General features: G+C 40.9%; 1 protein-coding gene across 7 annotated transcripts in view; it reads left to right on the top strand.

Moving 5' to 3' along the window:
* Positions 1-10,987: 10,987 nt before the first annotated feature.
* hspg2 (heparan sulfate proteoglycan 2) overlaps positions 10,988-19,744 on the top strand; it is a 121,852-nt gene continuing 113,095 nt past the window's right edge. For all 7 annotated transcript variants that reach the window (XM_078255758.1, XM_078255760.1, XM_078255759.1 and 4 more), the window contains exon 1: positions 10,988-11,401. In XM_078255758.1, the coding sequence (XP_078111884.1) occupies positions 11,333-11,401 (69 nt within the window). In that variant the 5' untranslated portion in view covers positions 10,988-11,332. The remainder of the gene's footprint in view (positions 11,402-19,744) is intronic.

The raw sequence follows: 19,744 nt of genomic DNA, 5'->3' as shown, positions 1-19,744 counted from the left end.
ATTCAATGTTCCTCCAATGCCAGTTTATATTATAGTATTATCAGAATATAATCAATGCAGGCATTTTCTTGAAAGAACCATGGTTTCCTTTAACCTCAGAGATCAGTGTGATATGTGTGCAGTGTTGCAAATTAGGAATTTAGATTGCAGAGATGCATCAAAGCCCTAAAAAGATAGATAAAATAGGTCTGGGTTTTTCACCTCGCCCTCGCCTCGGACACACACACACACACACACACACACACACACACACACACACCAACCTTTTGATTTACAGAGTCAGTGATCTTTATCACTGACAGAGCATGGTCTCAGGCTGCACGTTGTTGATACACTGTACTGAATAAAGTGCAATGTGTGCTTGCTGTCAGCAAAGTCCCTCTGGTTCTTGCTGTAGAAAGGAAGAATTTGTTGAAGTAAAAGCTGCCGTGAGGATGACCATAGCAACCACTGCTGTATGGCTGAATGTCATCAATCTGCCCATAACGGTATTAATTGGCACGTTAGTCTTTACTGGATTAGATCTAGATGTGTGTGTGCTAGAACAAATAGCAATATGTGCAGACATCTTACACATTTTTTATATTGTGGTAATCCTGATGAACATGTCTTCAGCACCCATATTTTTTGTTTTTATCAGGATGCCTTGAGAAGAAGATGGATGTAGTTATATGATTTGCACATTTGTACATTCAATTTTAAATCATACCAACATTCAACATAAATGCTGTAGGCCTATATATTGTCGGTAACTATCTGTATGTCTATGCATGTTTATTGCTTACGCTATACATCACCTTTTTGGTACACTATCTTCATGAACAAAAATAAAATGCAGTAGTACCTCTAAGTAGCCACTCATTATTTTATTGGCTCAAAGATTTGAATGAGCTGTTTTTAGCACTAACAAATACATGAAAGAGCATTTTGTTGTTTCTCATATCATATAAGCATTTTTTTGTATGTAAAAATGAACTGTGTATATAGTGTCACATGTAAGTAAAAGGTACAATATTTCCCTCCTAAATGTGGTGTAATACGAGTATAAAGTAACATAAGATAGAAATATTCCAATAAAGTAGTATGTCCAATTTGTACTTAAATGCAGTATTTTTGTACTTTTTACACCACTGCCTTTTACAATAAAGCCATGTGGTGAAGACGGTTAGCTAAATATGGTGAAAACAGCAAATAGCACACTGACTATATGGCTGGGCAAGCTAGGTACTCACATACATGTGAGTTCAATAATATGGCAACAGTCAGTACACTTATAATCCTGTTGAGATGTCATGATTAAGAGTGTAACAAAAACTTTCACAGCGTTTTCTATACTGCCGAGTTCGGCCCGTGGTTGCGCCGCCTGCTTCATCTGTGTGTGTTCGGTTTTTTAGTGTGCGGTAAACAAAATCAAACCTACCCTGTTTTTTTTTTCTCTCTCCGCGTGCTCTCTTTAATGGACCAATCACAGCAGACGGGGATGTAAACAAGGAAATGACTCGTTCAGGCGTGCACAGAAACGAACTGAAAAACAAAAGTCTAATATTTTTACACGAACAAGGTACAAACGAGTGGAATCATTGCGCACATTTTAGGGCACCGACTGACTGACATGGTAAGAGTTAATTTTCTTTTGTTTGTGGGTTGTGAACGCTCAGCCACACTCATTTAATGTGACGCTACAGTGTTCACCTGCTACCCTGTCTCCTATCAGTAGGCTACTATGGAATAGTTAATGGTTAAGTAATAGTAATATATGACTTAATAGTTAAGTAATGGAGTATTAAATACCATAGCTGTCTTTAAAATTGGTCTTTGTATACTGTCTATGGTTAGCCCCCATTACATAAATATTATTTTTTGCAAAGGAAACATAACCAAAATATCGAAAGTATAATGTTTACATTTCATAATAAGCAAAATCTCCAGAAGTTGATCTCATGGATGAAATGATGGAGTCCATTGACACTTTAAAGCAATTAATAATCATTTAAATAAGTCTTTTAAGTTGTGTTTATTTCATAGGATCATATTATTTGTCATTAATTTGACCTGCATCAGAGGTTTTGTAAAAAGTACTTTGGGACCTTTTTGTTTTATTAAAGCAACAATCCCAAACAATAGAGCACATTTTGGCTTATGCCCCAAACACACAGACCACGTAAAAGCACTGATATGAACTCACTGGTGTGATTTGTTGCTCATCAATGTGATCTTTGGTTCTTTAATACAATGTTGTTATACACTGAAAACCAACAGAAAGACATGCCATATCCGTATGGCAGTATAAGAATACATAGTTATATATTAAGTATATTTTAACTCTGCTTTGTGTAATCTCAAATTGTCTCTCAGAACTATGAAATGGATAATAATAATAGCCTATGTGAAGCAGTGTCCTTATCATAAACAACGTGGAAAGCTGAAGTAAAGATTCAAAGCTTAGCTTAATTGTGTAAGTCAAGACAACCTTGAAAGTAAGAATTGTGTCTTATGCTTTCATGCCTGAAACTCTCGGGCAAAAAAAATCCAAAAGTTTGAGCTTGTTTAAACAAACTGTTATCTTCACATTTCAGCAACCCAACATGAAGTCTCAGCTTTACCTAGACGGATTCCCAATATGATGTCTGTGTGGGCGTCACGCTGTCTGCATTCAGGAAAGACAGGTGCTTTATTTTTATGGAGAAATCCATATTGGATTGCAATAAACGGAGCCATTAGCAATAAAAGTTGCTCCATCACCTGTAGCGTTCCAAAGTCTATGCCATCATGGTTATCTCGGCTGGAGCTTGCAGATTACAAACTTATAACTAAAAACCCTGCGGTACAAATTTGGGACAGGCAGTTTAAAAGACATGGGCATTTATCAGGCAGGGGAGGTCAAACAAAAGACTACAGAGTTACTACAATTTCCACACTATTAAGTTGCATTGTGGAAAGCGTAGGTTTTAGTGTTGTTTGATACATACAGTATTAGAGACTAAAGTCAGGAAATCTCTGTCTCATAGGGAACGTTTCTGTTCTGGTTTGTCTTTGAAGTAAAAGAGAGCGATGTTTTGAGGTGTCCCTTGATGAGGTTATGCTATCCATTTCAGCAACACTGAAGACTTAATTGTGTTTCTAGTTTTACTTGATGCTTGAGTTGGTCCACTGCATGGAGAAGCCATTTTAGTCTTCAGTGTAATGCCTCTTCTAACTCCAGTAGAGGGCACTTAATGCTCAAGTTTACTGTGTAAACTGGGTACTCGAGATATATATATATATATATATATATATATATATATATATATATATATATATATATATATATATATAAAGATAAATTTGGCATTTTTGTCTTAACATCACAGTGAAACAGGCAGACCGGGGGGAGTGAGAGAGGGGGATATGACATGAAATTCCCAGCTGGAATTGACCCGACTACGTTTCCATTATGTGACAGCGGTCCACCAAAATAAGATAATCTCAGTCTTTTAAAGACCAGGATGTTTCCATAAACACATTTAATTGCCATTCATTTATTAAGTAAAACCTTGAGTGGAACTACGTTTCAGGAATGCCAGAAAGGACTTGGGGCATGAAAAGTACACTACAGGCTCGTTTATTGCCCAATCAAAGGGAAAAAAAGACACATCTCCGAGGATTAGGTCTAATCTTCTTTGTTTAAATACGATGCGTAGATTTGGACCATTCTTTCCATTTGTATCTTTCTCTGGCAAGTTCCCCATGCCCTTCCTCCTACTAAATCGCTGGAGCACCCCTTTGATTAAATATCAGTTTTCGTGTGCAGAGAGGCTGCAGTCATAAAGTGTATTCCATCCACTGACGTAATAAAATCCTACGAGAGCTCTCTCTCTCTCTGACCTTTTTAAATTCAGATCCAAAAGAGTTATAAGACCTTTTGTATGCTCGTATATATACAGTATGTTTATAGGTGAGTCACAGTCGCTTCTCTGGTACTGGGGACGATGTAGATGAACAGCCTGTCCCAGTTCAGCACATTACAAAGTACCTCAGCGGCGATGGCAGGGCAAACACAAATCACTTTGTGTGCTACGTGTGGAAGGGGTAGCTAACAATGAACATACTCTTCAATAAATGTAATAAAACAGGGGTAAGATGCAACAGATAATCCTACTTACCACATTTAAATGTTATGCATGCACTTAAAGGACAAATCCGGCGCAAAATGAACCTAGGGGTTATTAACACATGCGTACCGAGTCGACCGTTCTCTGGGATTTGTTTTCATGCTAATCGAATCTGACCAGTTTTAGCACAAACTGCTAATTAGCTAATAACGCTAGTCGTCGGGGCACGGATAAAGTAAAAAGAAATTGCTATTTCTATACCACTAATAAGGCTCAAAATAGCACCACAGTTCCACGGTAGCATAATGAGGGTCCCTACATGTGAACTTAAGCATTGAGAACTTTGTAAGTGTACAGACAGTTAATTAAAAAGATAGTTTATAAAGACAATACCGTTCACGTATACAGGCAGGCGCCATCTTGGGAAAACGATCAGTCGAACGACGAACGCCGTGCTTGAGCTATGTTACTGGTTACTGGTTACACGGCGTAAACCCTCCCCCCAAAAAAAACCAAAAACCAAAAAAAGAATCGAGGTTTGTATCGAATCGTGGGTCAAAAATCGTGATACGAACCGAATCGTGGTTTGGTGTATCGTTACAGCCCTAATGTGTTGATATTTTGCTTCCCACTGGTGGAGCAGATGACCAGATGCATGTCACTTCGATGTCCTCCAGCAGCAACTGTGTGAGTGTCCCATGAACTGGACGCCATTCTGGGTCTCCGGCCTCGATTGTTTTCTCAAAAGCCCCGAATCTTTAAGGGTTTTAAAATACCTTCAACGTTGTGTCATTTCCCCTCAATTTCTCTGACTGGATTGGCAAATCAATAGAGCAAAGGTTCCTTTACAGTTGAAGTATCGCCATTCATTGTGTGAACTCTGCTAAAATAAAAATTTAATATCATTAATATATTGTTATTACATAATAAAGTTATTCTATTATCAAATGGTTTGAAAAGTAGTGCCAATAGCTGCTGTAAATGGAGCATGCCCTCGGACCCCGTCTAGGTTTGGGCTGTGCTTATAATACATCCATGGTAGGAGTCCACTAGCTGAACGTGCAGTCACCAGATCCAAAACGTGGTTTGCTTGTTCACTTAGCCCGAGGCATTATGGGAGAAACACAACTGCGCGTATCCAGTGGGTCGCATATCACGGAAGGTAACCCATTAGCTTAGAAACCTTTTTGGCGGAGTCGCCGCTGAGCAACTCTCATAGGAATGAACGGAGTGGGCGCCCGGATAGCTCAGTCGGTAGATCGGGCACCCATATATAGGGGTTTCCTCCTCGACGCAGCGGGCCCAGGTTCGACACTGACCTGTGGCCCTTTGCTGTATGTCATTCCCCCCCCTTATCCCCTTTCATGTCTTCAGCTGTCCTGTCAAATAAAGGCCTAAAAATGCCCCAAAAATAATCTTAAAAAAAGGAATGAAAGGAGCTCCGCTATGAACTCTGTATCCAGGTCTTATAATACATCCATGGCTGTGCCCTGAATGTTTACAACGTCTGGCTGTGTCAGATGCAAGTCACAGCTATAGATAGACTTGACTTGCTATGGATGTCTTCCTAAGGCCTCTTTGACCACGTGACAAACAGGGTGCGTGTCTTGGAGTGAAACCCTGTCAGGCTCCTGATAGGTAGAGACACTGGACTGCATACTTGAGGAACATTCTGCCACCAGTGACGCGTTGATGACGATGAGCCTCTCGCATCATACCAGCGCAATTATCTGGGGCCCTATTGAACCCTCTTGGCCATTTAGTGCGTTGTTTTTTACACTCAGACTCTACATAGGCTCATCTGGGAAATTTCTGGTTCCTTTAACTTGCTTTGTAAACTTTCAAACCTAAGTATTTGGGCAAAGATTAGCGTGACAATATTCTGTTTAACTCTCAGGGAGGGAATCAGTTTTAACACCATATAGGTCATAACTGTAATTTCTTTGGATTATGTCTCAACAGAGTTACAGATGTAGGAATTGACCTAATTGTGGCTGTGCGTTTCTGAAACAATCATGTTTTTGGAAACATTTCTAAATTGACTTTTAAGGGTGGGTGTCATCTCAACATAGTCGCTGTCAATTTTCGAGAGAAGATAAACAAAATCTTCAATTTGTATTCTGCAACATGATTTAAGAGAAACGTCCTTTGCTGACTGCTACTGTATTTTAAAGGTGCGCCTCACGTCGTTAAATTGCATGCACGTTTCCTTCACTTGCTTGCCTTCCTCGTGTCTCAGTCCGTCCCACCGAGGAAGCATGGGGGAGACGTGAGGAAATCAGAAATGTTTTTTTTTTTTTTAGAGGGATGAGATGTCCTTTCCGCTAAAAGGTCGCATTATTTCGTCAGCTGTGTGGACGGAGTCAGCTGCACGGCTTCTAGGAAGGCTGCTCGCGTGTATCCTCGCTCCTATAGCTCCTCAGAGATCCCTCCTCGCTTTGAACTTGTGGTTCAAGCAAGGAGCGAGAAGATATTTGGTGAAAATAACTGGAGGGTGGAGGCAAGGAGAGACATGAGCCATATATGATTTGAATGAAATGTAACTTGTGTATCAGAGTGCAAGGGCATTGACCCGTACTGAGAGCAGAAACATTTTATATTCTTTGGCTGATCATTGTCACAGCTGTTTTCTACAGCTGCAGCTCTAGTTGGCAACACACACACTGTGCTGCAGATACTCTAATGTAACACACAGAGCCGGTCAGTGCTAGAGTGAGTCATCTCACGTCTTCGCCACCATACCTCATATCTGCCTCATGAGTGCAAACACAGCAACAAAAAAACTGGGAGCAAATCAGATTTGGGATTGTGCTAGCAGACCGCTCCTAAATGTTATGAAGGACTGTCCCAAATGGATCAAGTTTTGTCTCAGTAGTGACATAAAGCTGTTTAATAAGCCTGACTATAATATCTGTATTTGGATGTTTGCTCCTGTAGTTTTATAAGCTCTCTTTCCCAGCATGAATCCCAGCTCATCAGCTGTATTCTGATACATCTCTGAAAGCCAGAGAAAAAATTGGCACTAACTTTTTGTATTACATTATGTTGTTTTTTGTTTTTACCATTAATTAAGATTATCTGGGCAATAAATACTGTAAGCATGCTGGTTAAACAGTAGTGTACTTTACCAGACTCTGAACTTCAGACACCAATAGATGGCGAGAAGACTAGGCCAGGAGTGGAGGATGTCGATGTATCCTTAACATTTCGCTAAATAGTACATTGGTTTTGGGTACGACAGTTTTCACTAAACATGTTTGACATCATTTTTCCAGTCCTTTTTTTGCTGAAAGGAGGGAAGGGAGGAGTCCCTAAATCACACCACTGTGGTCACTGAGATGCTTGGAGTATGTATTCACAGTCAAGGGCCAGAAATGATCTATCTCGTGTATTCAAGAAAAGGAGAGCACAGGAACAAATGTTTGCTCCGAGGCCTGCAGTTTATTTTGTGATTAGGCCTCGGAGATCACGCGGGTTGTAGTCTTGAATATCGTATCAACAAAGATGCTCAAAATTTCAATCTTAAATATAGCAAATGTTGATTATTTGACACGCTACAGCAGTGGTTCCCAAACCCAAACTATGGCTTGTGATCCTAAAATAAGGCAACTTGCAATCTATTGTCACCCCTTGCATATGGACACCTTGTTAAACAAAAGTTGTAATGTACTACCTGTGAGTGCAAAAAAATCAATAAAGAAATTGTTTTAAAAACAAATGTCAAAGCAGACCACTTTTTCTTTGTCTTAAAACATGTCTGGATGAAAGTTTTAATTTTCAGATCATAGCTTTTGTAATCTATTGAGATTGTAAAGATGCAAATCTCACAAAGTGCTACATTCATCACATACCCACCAACTCAATAAGCCCATTCTGTTCCTCTCCCTTTTAGCCTATTTTGGTGAGCAAATGAGAACGGCTCTTCGCCAATTCTATTCAGGGTTCAGCTTTTAATTGGCAACAGCTGTCTCTGTGTGTAACAGTGCTCTTTACACCAATGACATGAATGGACACAAACATACAGTCCTGCACACAGCTCCTGACTTAAGTCCTGACATGTTGTTCACCATGTATTTCTGTGTGTAGCTTATGTTTAGGACCTGTCTCTGATGGGACAGCAACACAACACAGTTAATTGTTTCTATTTTTACTTGATACTTAAAGTGTCTATATGTAACTTTCAGTTTGTGTTGATTCTATCGGCCGCTTTGGACTAAAGCAGTAGTGTTTTTATCACACCTGCTGTCGTAAAGGTCTTTTCTTCACGGTGCTGTGTTGCCCGCTGTATTACCGAGTTAGCGTTACTGGGAGGTCATATAGTTGTGATGAATGTTTTGCTCAGCCAGAAAATCATTCATTTACAATAAGAGAATAAGTTACAGATGTATCGTTGCATTTCAAGTGTTGCAGACAGAAACTTAGCCTACTTTGGATGTACTGTGAGCTAAACCGGGTAACGTTATCACTGTGTCACGAGCCAAAGCATTAAGAAGTTGTTGTAGCAACCAACGTAATAACAACTTAGCTTCATATAGCGTATTTCATGAAACCCATGGATGCTTTACTAAAGGAATGTTACAGGGGGACAAGGGAAAAGAAAATAGTAGGCCAACACAAACACGGAGTAAAGGGGAAACGTCCGCGCTAAATGGAAAGGGGGACGTAATTATATGTCGGCTACTGACGTATAACCCCCATCACCCATTGTAAAGTTATTTTATGAATGAAATAGACATGTTACATACCTGAGGACCAATTTGGGGTGGGTTTTGAATCATTTACAATCCCGTAATTGTCTCCATCTGTTGATAACCCGACCGAAATTGACTCACGTTATCGCCATTGTCTTTCACTTTCTCTTTTAGCTTTTAGTTGTTCTTCGTTTAATGTCCTTCTTTTCTGTGATGGTCCTGACCCAGTATCAGCCATAACTACAACAGATAACTTCTAAAATAACATTTAAAATACAATTAGGCCTATCTAAAGAAATCTCCTGCTTCCTTTTACCTGGCTCAAAAGGCTGGATGCTAGATATACTAACACAGGCTTTTTCAGTGTAACAAAGAAATCTGTGACCCATCAGAATGTGTTACTGTAGCGCCGTATACCTGCCGCAAATCATTGTGACTTCGCGGGAAAAATCGAACCAGGGCAGAGGCCTTACTAAAAACTATATAAAAATGGTGTTAGTCTCGTTTGCTGTTACAGGTCATTTAAGACCATTGTATGAAAAATGACAGAGCTTCAGAAACATTAAAAAGTGACATATAGTCACTTTAAGTTGCATCCACTGCATGGAGAAGTCATTTTAGTCTTCAGTGTAATGCCCTTCTGACTCCAGTAGAGGGCACTGAATGCTCAAGTATAGTAAGTTGTAGTTCTATTTTCTACCAAAATAATGAAATCTTAACATTTTAATGACCAGGATGTTTTCATAAAAAACATTTATTTATCATTAATGTATTAAGTAAAATGTGGAGTGGAGTGGAACTACATTTCAGGAATGCCAGTAAGGACTTTGAAAAATATGTGTCTTGAGGGCGTGAAAAGTACACTACAGGCAGTGGAGCAGGTTTATTGCCTAATCAAAGAAAAATGAGAAATTCCTGAGGATTAGGTCTATTTTTTTTGTTTAGGTTTAAGTTTTTTTCAGACAGGGCACTTTTTGAAACCTGCAAAAACCATATACATACACAACAGTATATAAATTAGTTACAAGCATCTCAACCAACAACAACATTAAAATGCTTCTTAAAAACTCTATAATGAGCTTTTAATGCATTGTTAGACAGGAAATGAAACCACCAAACATGATAAAAAAAATAATAATAAGAGAAGCTCTATTGCAGCCAGCTACAATTTTAAAATGCATCTCGTTACTGCATCAAAAATAAATAATCTAATAGTATAATATAGCCTATCATACAACGACAGAGCCCATTTGGACTGCATAGTGAGTATTTACTTTGATAGCCTACTTTAAGTACATGTTTTTGATAATACTCACGTACTTCTACTTAAGTTTTACTTGTAACAGAGTATTTTCAAGTTGTAATATTGCTACTTTTACTCAGTGGTGGAGGACGTATGCAGATCTTTTATTGTATTTTATCCTGCATTCAAGATTTGACTTAAGTAAAAGTACAAAAGTATCCAAATAAACGTAAAGTACAAAAAGTAAAAGTAGTCAAACAGCATGGCCTCTTTCAGAATAATGTATATTATATTAGGTTATTTGGTTATAATTATTGATGTATGTAATGTGTTCATCACGCTCATTTAGCTCATTTAAATTACTTTATATACTTTATACTCCACACCAAGGGATCAATAAAGTATTTTCTTCATCCATAATAATAGATTATTTATTTGTTGATCATATTTTGTATTGATGATTTATATCTAAAAAGTAAATAGTACAAGTATAAATGTAATGGAGTAAAAATTATAGTTGCCTCTGAGATGTAGTGGAGTAGAAGAATAAAGTAGCAGAAAATGGAAATACTCAAGTAAAGTACAAGTAAGCTAGCTCAAAATTGTACTTAAGTAGGCAGACAGTACTTGAGTAAATGTAGGCTACTTAGTTACTTTCCACCACTGCTTAAATGTCTCTTAACCTGCTATAAACTGAATATTTAGAGCCACAGGCGGACTTTAAGTCATATGAAAACTACAACAGTATGTTCTCGGGACCCGACACACGTGAGGAGTGTGGTGTTAGAGCTAGCATGGCTCTGCTAGGTGGCGTCTCCCCCACGCTGGGATTAGCTGTCTTCTCTTTCAGCACTCCCTGAATTCCATTCAGCCTTTTAGCTCTCTCTCTCTCTCTCTCTCTCTCTCTCTCTCTCTCTCCCCCCCCCCCCCCTCTCTCTCTCTCTCTCTCTCTCTCTCTCTCTCTCTGCTGTATCCCAGCACAGGACTTGCAAGTGACTTTGCAAGGCTGCATTTAGCCCCAAGTACCAAGTTTCGGAGTGCACAGGAGCAAGTTCGGAGAATCGATATTTTACGTACCCCCCTGCAAAAAAAACCACACAAAAAAACAAGGGCGAAAAAGGATTGGTTTTACCTGTTGATGAAGTCCCTCCGGGTGTGGGACGCAGAGGAGCAGTCGGGTTTCTTCACAGAGAAGAAAAGTCTGAAAAAAGTGCAGGCAACACACCTCTCCGGCGGCCAGGAAGAGTGAGGGACCTCGGCTTTTTCCTTTCCCCCGGCATTTGCAGCCTGTGCTGGGTTGCTGGAAAATGGGCACTCCGACCACTTCAATCTGTGGACTTATCCTCTCTTTGATACTCACATGCCAGCTGGTTACTGTAAGTGAGCTCAAACTTTCTCTTTTTACTTTTCACTTTTAAACTCTCCACTGTGGGTTTTATGTTCCATGCACCCACGAAACTGACCAATAAAACCATCTATCCCCCCCAAGAAGTCAAGTCAAAGTTACAAATCAGTGCTTTTATGCCCTATTAAAGGCACACACAAAAGTGTCAGGCCTGTGTTGATGTTACTATTTATGTTCAGTAAATAGTGTGGTCTGCTGGTGCAGGGCTGCTCATAGGCAAGTGGGCTGTATAACAGATTCCGGACCACACAGTCATATCAGCATACATACTGTAAAGATACTTTTAAAAGTAATATGACAAACTAGAAGCTGCTGTTGAGTGAAGCTGGGCTAAGTTTGTCCATAGAAACAAGCTATTCATAGTCTCCCCTCAACTCCTAAACCTTCTCAAAGTTAGTCAGGCTACACTTTGCATTGCCTACTACACTGCATGTTTGATATTACATACAGTATGTATGGGGTTGGCTTTATTTTGTGACCTTGTGAGCAAAACATATATGAAAATGTGCATTTATTACTTGTTCGTCCTTTGTGTCCTCCTCACACATTCCGATGGACTTCTTTTTGTCTTCCTTAATAAATCAGTTGTGGAAATCCTTCAGAATAAAAGTTGTGGTTCATCTGCAAAACAAATGGGCTTTAGGTTGTAAAAGAAATGAAAAAAAAAAAATCAACAACATTGCTCCACTTTGCCACGGCGCCATTCCTCTCCATCCAGGACCTACTGCAGTTGGGAGAGTGCCCCATATTGGGAGTTACATCCTCTGCTTCTATTCATTCTGCTTTCACTATTATGCAGTATGCTGTATGACGGCAACTAACAATTATTTTCATTGTCGATAATTTTTTTTCCAATTATTCGCTAAATTAGTAAGTTCATAAAACATCCAGCACAACTTCTTGGAGCCCGAGATTATGTTTTCATATTGCTCATTTTGCCCGACCAATATCCCAAAGCCCAAATGTATTTAGCTTATAATGATATACAACAGAGAAAAGCAGCAAATCATCACATTTGAGAGGCTGGAAACAGAATGTTTGGCATTCTTTGCTTAATTAAAAGACTTAAATGATGAATCGATTATCAAAATTGTTAAAATTTCACTTTCAATAATCAATTATGCCAGCTCTAGTATGCTGCCCATGCACTGTTGGATATTAATTATAGCGTTATTATTGATAACGTAAGATGTTTTTACTCTGCTATATCTGTGGTATGAATCATATAACGGAGGACCATTGGCTTGCTGCTGAGAATAGACTCCCCCACCCTGCAGAAATCCCGTCTGGTCTCTCACCTTTATGCCCCCCAATAAACAGAGCTGTCATGTTTGAGATATCTGTGACTCCTCTGGGTTGATTTGATCTGAAGGAAAGCCTTTTTGAATGATGGGACATAGTCGCGGTGGCGAGCGGACATAAATCTTTCACCTGCTGGATATAGACTGCACGAGCAGTAATATTCCCTTGACGTTTGGAAAGCTAAAGTGTTGATGACTTCGAAGGTATATTTAACATCCTATCCAACATGCTATCGAGTGCAGAGCCTTTCCTGCGGGTGACGTGATCTATCACTTTGTGCCACTTTACAAAGTAGACACAGAAGGTGCATTACCTGCATCGTCAACGGAAACCCACGTTATGTATCATCGATCTACAGAAGCTATCCAATCCCCCCCCCCCCCCCCCCCCCAGAGGAATATCATCATCTGTTGTGTCATGACACTGGACGGTAATAGGAGCTGGCCTCAACACTTTTACCACAGCCTTGATTGACTACTAGGCCAACAATACCATCATAAATGAATTATCTGGAACCACAAGCATCTGTTTCTTGCATTATGACTTTGAACCGCAGTGCCACAGCAGGCGGACTGCCTCTTGATTCAATTAAGCACGTGCACTGGTGTTACTACGGGCTCTACTTTCTCCACACTGGAATGTCAGGGTCATGCGCATCAACTCAAACAATCAAAGTCAATAAAACCTCTCGATGGGTAAGAGCTCTGCGTCACAAATGAGTACCTGTATCCTGCTGTGAACCATCAGTAGCACTGGTGTGAGAAATGATCCGAGTCAAGTATTTTTACAGCTTAATATTCAATTAAAAAAAAAAAAAAAAAAAAAACTGTATAGACGGCTACTCACAAATCTGTTTTGACTCCTATTTAGGTCTGCACGATATGAGGAAAAGATGTGATAACGTTGTTGAATATCGCGATAACTCTATTACTTGCGATAAATAAACAGATATTAAAGTAAACTCAGTTGGGCATTTCTGCTGATTTCAGTATTCTGCCAAAATACAACACATTGCGTGTTGTAAGGAAATCATTTCCAACATTCTTTTATTGAACAAATTGAACATTGAATTGAATTTAAAAGGCACCACTAGAAAAGTGACAGCAACATTTTAAAGTGCAGTTTTCTACTGATACTTTCTCTGTCTTTCGCGATAAGTCACAGCCTTTCGCGATGTGTTTATTGCGCCAGTTGATGTGGATCGATGACGATAAAAAATGATACATTGGGCAGCCCTACGCCTATTAGAGTTTAACAAGTGGAAATGGATTGATACGGCCGATGGTCTTTGCTTATAGTCTTACTCAGTCGTATAAAAGAGAGTGAGGCCACTTGGTTTTCTGATGTATGACATCAGAACTGTAAGCCCCACTGCTGACAATTTTGGCTCAGAGATCTCTCCCAGTATAGACTGTCACAAGTGTCCTTTGACTTCATTGGGGGTCGGACTGGGGCTCGGGGAAGGGCGGCCTGGATTCCTATGACTATCATTGGCGTAAATTGTTGTCTTTCTCTCATGTGTGCAACTCAACCCCTTCATTCGCTGCTAAATGGGATGCAGCAACGGTTTGATGTGATGATTTATTTAGTCTATGCTGGGTAAAGCATCGACCAGGCGAGGTGGTTGGTCTCTCTGAGTGGCGCCTTGTTGGTTCAGGCCCCGGCTACCTGGTGTTTAATCCCCCATTCAGAGTAGATGAAGACTCTATGGAGTTGCAAAGCACAGCAGTGCAAACACCAACTCCACTCTGCAGTTTGAACACTAGGGAAGGTCTGCCCCCTCCAGACCCATTCACATAATTGCTTGAAGACTGGGTTCAGTAAACATCACATTGTTGAATTAAAGCAGGTCATCTTGGCTGATGGGACAATGCTGCACTGAAGTGGCTCGACCCCTCCTCAAGCGCATTGGCACATGTGGAGTGCAGGTCGGCAGGCTGGCATTTGTTGACTCAACAGTGAGGTGTGACTTGGGCCGCCATAGAGTTCAGAGAGGTGAGGCCTTTGAAGCGTGATTTATGGTTCTGCGGAGGCTCCACGCAGAGCTTTCGCCGTAGCCTACGTTAAGTGGCCTGAAGTTTATACTTATGCGTTGGTGTGTGCGTCGAGCCGGCATGTGTGTGGTAGAGCGAGGGAGAAGTGAGAGAGTGACGGCGATTAGCTTCGGCGCGAGTAGCGACTCTAGAGGCATAGTGAGAGAAAAAAAGTGTCTCCCCTGTGTTTCTGACCACAGTGGGAAATCTGTAGCAGGAAAAGTTAACCCTCTCCTTGATTTCATGTTGTTTATGGAGGAGAACCAGGAAATAAAAACACTGCGAAGACACGATGTGCGTCGATGTGTTGTTCCATTTTTCGAGAGGTGCACGTCAGGCTATGGCGTAGGGTCTGGCGTAGGGTCTGGCGTAGGGTCCGGCGTAGGGTCCGGCGTAGGGTCTGGCGTAGGGTCCGGCGTAGGGTCCGGTGTAGGTCTGTGTCTCCACGTACCTACGTACGTAGCCACGGCGTAGATTTTACGCAGAAGTATAAGTCACGCTTGAACCTGACTCTGTTTCTCAGTTCAGCGGGGGTTACTCAGCATTCATTCATCCTTTTTTAAACATAGAAACATCTGCGAAATTGCGTTCGCTAAAGCCACCAAACATGTAAGTAAACAGTAATTTTAGCATTGTAAAATACACTTCTTTCAAAGTCGACAGAACCATGGTTTCCTTTAACCTCAGAGATCAGTGGAATATGTGTGCTGTGTTGCAAATTAGGAATTTAGATTTCAGAGGTGCATCAAAGCCTAAAAGATACATACTGTAAAATATATCTGGGTTTTTCACCCCACCCTCGCCTTGCGCTCACACACGCACACACACACACACACGCACACACACACACACACACACAAACTAAGCTCTGTGGCTGAGTAGTGTTGCACCTTTATGCCCAATGTTGCAGCCGTGTCGGGCAGAAGAGCCGACTCCAAACACAGCTGCATCTCAGCTGGTACAGCCGCAACGCTGTGCGTGTGTTGACATGAACGCACATACTCTTTAGTACCGCCTAGATGTTGTAACTAGAGTCCCACTCTTTCCATTCACACCCCTTCACACATTTATGTTTTCTCTCTGAAGCATATGTCCGTGGATGGCTTTTGTTTCAAACCACAGTTTGCCAGATTTAAGTGTCATCCTCAGTCAAGTGTCAAGCCTCTGTCAGGTCAAGTGACATTCTGAAATTAGAGCTTTAAACTTGTACGTATGTGGAATGAATTTGAAGTTTGGATATCACTCTTTTAAAGGTAATACATTTTAAGCCATCAAACCTCTTTGATTATCTCTTTGATAACACATTCAGCACAAACCCCGGACGCGGAATGAATTAAAAATGTTCTTGTCCTTTTCTTTTCTCTTTTAAACATGTCTGGATGATCAGCGGTGTGGAAGCAGTGCAGTCTAGTGATTAATGGTCACCCTTCAAATAAACAGGCCCAGTATGGGCCATCAACTGGCTTCCTGAAACGCCCATGAGCAAGATACTAAATCACTTCCAATTTCTGGATTTTGCTCCGTAGTGAACCCTGTAATCTGACCTCTTTGCAGTGTGGCAAGTACTTATGGGAGGTTTCCTGGCAAGAATCATTGAGATAGTGTGTTCACTGTTCATGCTGTATGATGTATTTGTTCATATTCAGAAGTAGAGAAAAACTGATAGCAGACAAACCAATAAACATATGCCCGTTGGCCTCCTTTTTTAAAAAACCTGCTTGAAGTATATATCACTCTTCATTCCTGTGTTATGAAGCTGCAGGTGCAATAAACCCAGCAGAGTTCATGGTGAGGTCATAGGATGTCCCGAGGACACAACACAGTCTATACCACAAGCAATAAAAAATAAAGGTCAGATTGGTCAGAAAGTATTTAATGTCAGATTTACCTACCCCCTCACCTTGTTCAGTCAGTGCTGTATGAATAGTTTTGGAAATGTAATGATATTTTTCTGAAAAAGAGAATAGAGAGTTAAAGTTTGGAAAAATGTCAGAATTGAAAGTTGGAAATCACTCATTTTTGCCAAATGAGGGGTTTCATGCTCGTGTATGGCTCTTATTACGGCCCCATGCACGCCGCCTCGGCATGTTTAGAACGCCAAAGAAAAGTCAGTGCCTGTATGAAGAATGTTGGAATTTGAATGATATTCTTCTGAAAATGAGAAAAGAGATGCATTTGTTTAAAGTTTGCAGAAGAACTTTAGAATTGAAAGTTGGAATTCACTCATTTTTTGCTAAATGAGTGGTTTAAGGGCGCTGACACACAGAGCCGATTGTCTGGCGAGGTCGGTGACTCGAGTCTGTTCGGTGTGTTCCGTGCCGTCGTCCGTCCGAGGAGCCGTCGGCCTTCATTTTGGCCGACCCGACATGTTCAGTCGGAGACGGGGCAGTCGGGACTCACCCGGAAATGGCGAGCGGAATGAGCTTCTCAAAATCTGACGAAAATCTTTTAAACTGACCTTTGTCGATCTGAAATGAAGACAGATTCAGCAACTGCACGGTCTATTTCTCGCTTAAAATGTTTTCAGAAACACGTTTCGTGAACTATTTTAGTACAATATGAGATCGTATTCTGAACAAGCTGCCATGACAGTCTGGCTGTGAATTTCCTGAGAAAAAAGACCCACGTGACGCGTTTGTCCTATCAGCTGCTGGTTTTCATTTTCTGAGAAACAATACAGAGAAGCGCCGCTGCTGCTATGGAGACGTATTACGTCTCGCGCACGCGCAGAGCGTACGCTCAAGTCGGCGTCGCCTCAGTGTGTTTTGAGGCACTTTTTTGGACCTCGGGGACCCGACTGATCAGTCCGACTGCCTTTTCTGCCGACGGTCGGCCGTCTGGTTGGTGTGTAAGCACCTTAATGCTCGCATGAATGTCAGTGGTCACCCTGTTCCTCTGGAAACAGGGAGCTTTAAATCTAACACGAGTTGAAAAGAAGAACAAAAGACTATAATGGACTGTTACAGACTCCTGACTGATTTCCCATCTTAAACCGCCTTCTTCAGTCTTTTCACATTGCCCTACTGGGCTTTTCCCCAGGCTGTACTCAGGCCAGCACTTATTAGAGATTCATTGAAATGCTAAGTTAACTGTATTGCACTTTCCCTTTGAAGGCGCTCTATAGTTGTCGGTGCCCTATTGAATCTGCCATTGTCTTTGCTAGTGGCATTGATGTAAAGTCACTTTGGCATTCTGCTTTTTCCTCAAGAGAGCTGCTGCATTGTCTTGTGTGGTCCCTCCCAACTTATACAGCTACTCTGATGGGGGTTGCTGCCCTTTACACCTAATACGTTTTTGTGTGTTGTGAACAGAGTCGTCTTTTTTTTTTTTTCTCTCCAGGGTACTTAAGTTTGCTAAAGGAATGCTATCATTCTTTTTTCTTCTTCTCCATTGTCTTTTAAAACCAGGTTTTGACCCTGACATCCTGTGAAGTGTTTATAAAAAAAAATCACACCCTGGTGTCTTATCAGAGCTGATGATGTCTCTGAGGCTCCCTGAGACTAGTAGCACCCTGCCTCCACTTCCTCTTACTGTACGACAAGTCTCTACCTGTGAAAACAGAAAGGCTGCCATCTTTCCGAGACTTTAGTGTAAACCTTAAGAAGATGCAAATTCACCTAAGCTGTTGTTAAACCCTTAATGTTCACAGAGGGAGGTTGGCAAGTGGAGTTTTGCAGGCGCAGGGTGTAATGGCTCAGTGAAAAGTAAATACAGGGAAAACACCGGCTCTTTCCCCTCTTTGCTCACCTTTAATTCAGGAGCTTGTTCGTACGAAGCCATACAGCCGATGACTTCACAAATTAAAGATTTATGTTTTTAACACCGGAGCTGATGAACTAGAGTTGGCAAAGTGATAAAATTGAAAACATAGAAAATACAAACAACGTATGTAGGTTATTTTACAAAGCAATAACAGTCTGATTATACATTTTTCCTTGTCATACTTGTAGGGCTGACTAGCTCTACACTGCAATACAAGATTAAGAACAATGCTGTTTCTTTATTTCCATTCATTTCCATTGCTTTATCATGGATCTACAAAATCCCAACTGTTTGCTGTCCTGGCTCCTAAATGGTGGAAGAGCTCAGCATTGACATCAGGACAGCAGAAAGTCTACACATCTTCCACTGCGGGCTAAAAACACATCTCTTCCGACTGCACCTTGGCAAATTAGATGATGGTTAAAATAAAAAAATAAAAATAAATTGCACTTACATGTGGCAGGTTGACTTCTCCGAAGCTATGTAGGTCTACTTGTTCTATGCGATTCTTGCTGTTACTTTCATGGTTGAATGCACTTACTGGAAGTCGCTTTGGATAATAGCGTCAGCTAAATGAAATGTAACGTAATCACGAGCTGGTGAGGATGCTGCCTTTTTGTCTGGGACTTGCAGCTTTAGCCCCATATCATATACTGTACTGTATGTAGCCACCAAGTCCCCCTTTTACAAGATTCTCATTTTAAAATGGGAAACATTAAAAAGGCCGCCAGAGGCAGTGTTTTCAATCACAGCGACAGTAACTAAGGGAGGGGGGGTTGTGTGCAGGGCTTAGTGAACGTCAGTTTGGGTTATGACGAGTTCTTGATACCTTTTGACCTAATGCGGTCATGGACATTGCAAATACCATAGCGACAGGTAAACTACTACAACATGTCTTTAAAGCCACCGTTAAAATTCAGACTGATGGATGAGTTCAGGTCCCGTGTACTGGGCCTCGGCTGTGCCCCTCAGGAGAGACGGGAGGACCAGTCTGGTTTGTGTTATATCAGCAGTTGTTCCACGAGACATAACAACTCTTTCTCTGTGTCATACACACATCCACACACTTATGCACTTTGTGTTCTCACAGAAATGTTTGCGTGTTTTACGCTCTGTCCATTCCTCTCTCTGTTCACTCTTGCTAGTAGCTTTTACAACCTGTGAATCCTTGCACATTGTACACGAGCAGTAAACCAGCATTTATATCCCAGTTGCTG

This window comes from Sander vitreus, chromosome 7 (genome assembly GCF_031162955.1).
Source record: "Sander vitreus isolate 19-12246 chromosome 7, sanVit1, whole genome shotgun sequence".
NCBI lineage: Eukaryota > Metazoa > Chordata > Actinopteri > Perciformes > Percidae > Sander > Sander vitreus.
The sequence above is the reverse complement of the archived record's forward strand: the minus strand, read 5'-3'. Positions and strand labels throughout refer to the sequence as shown.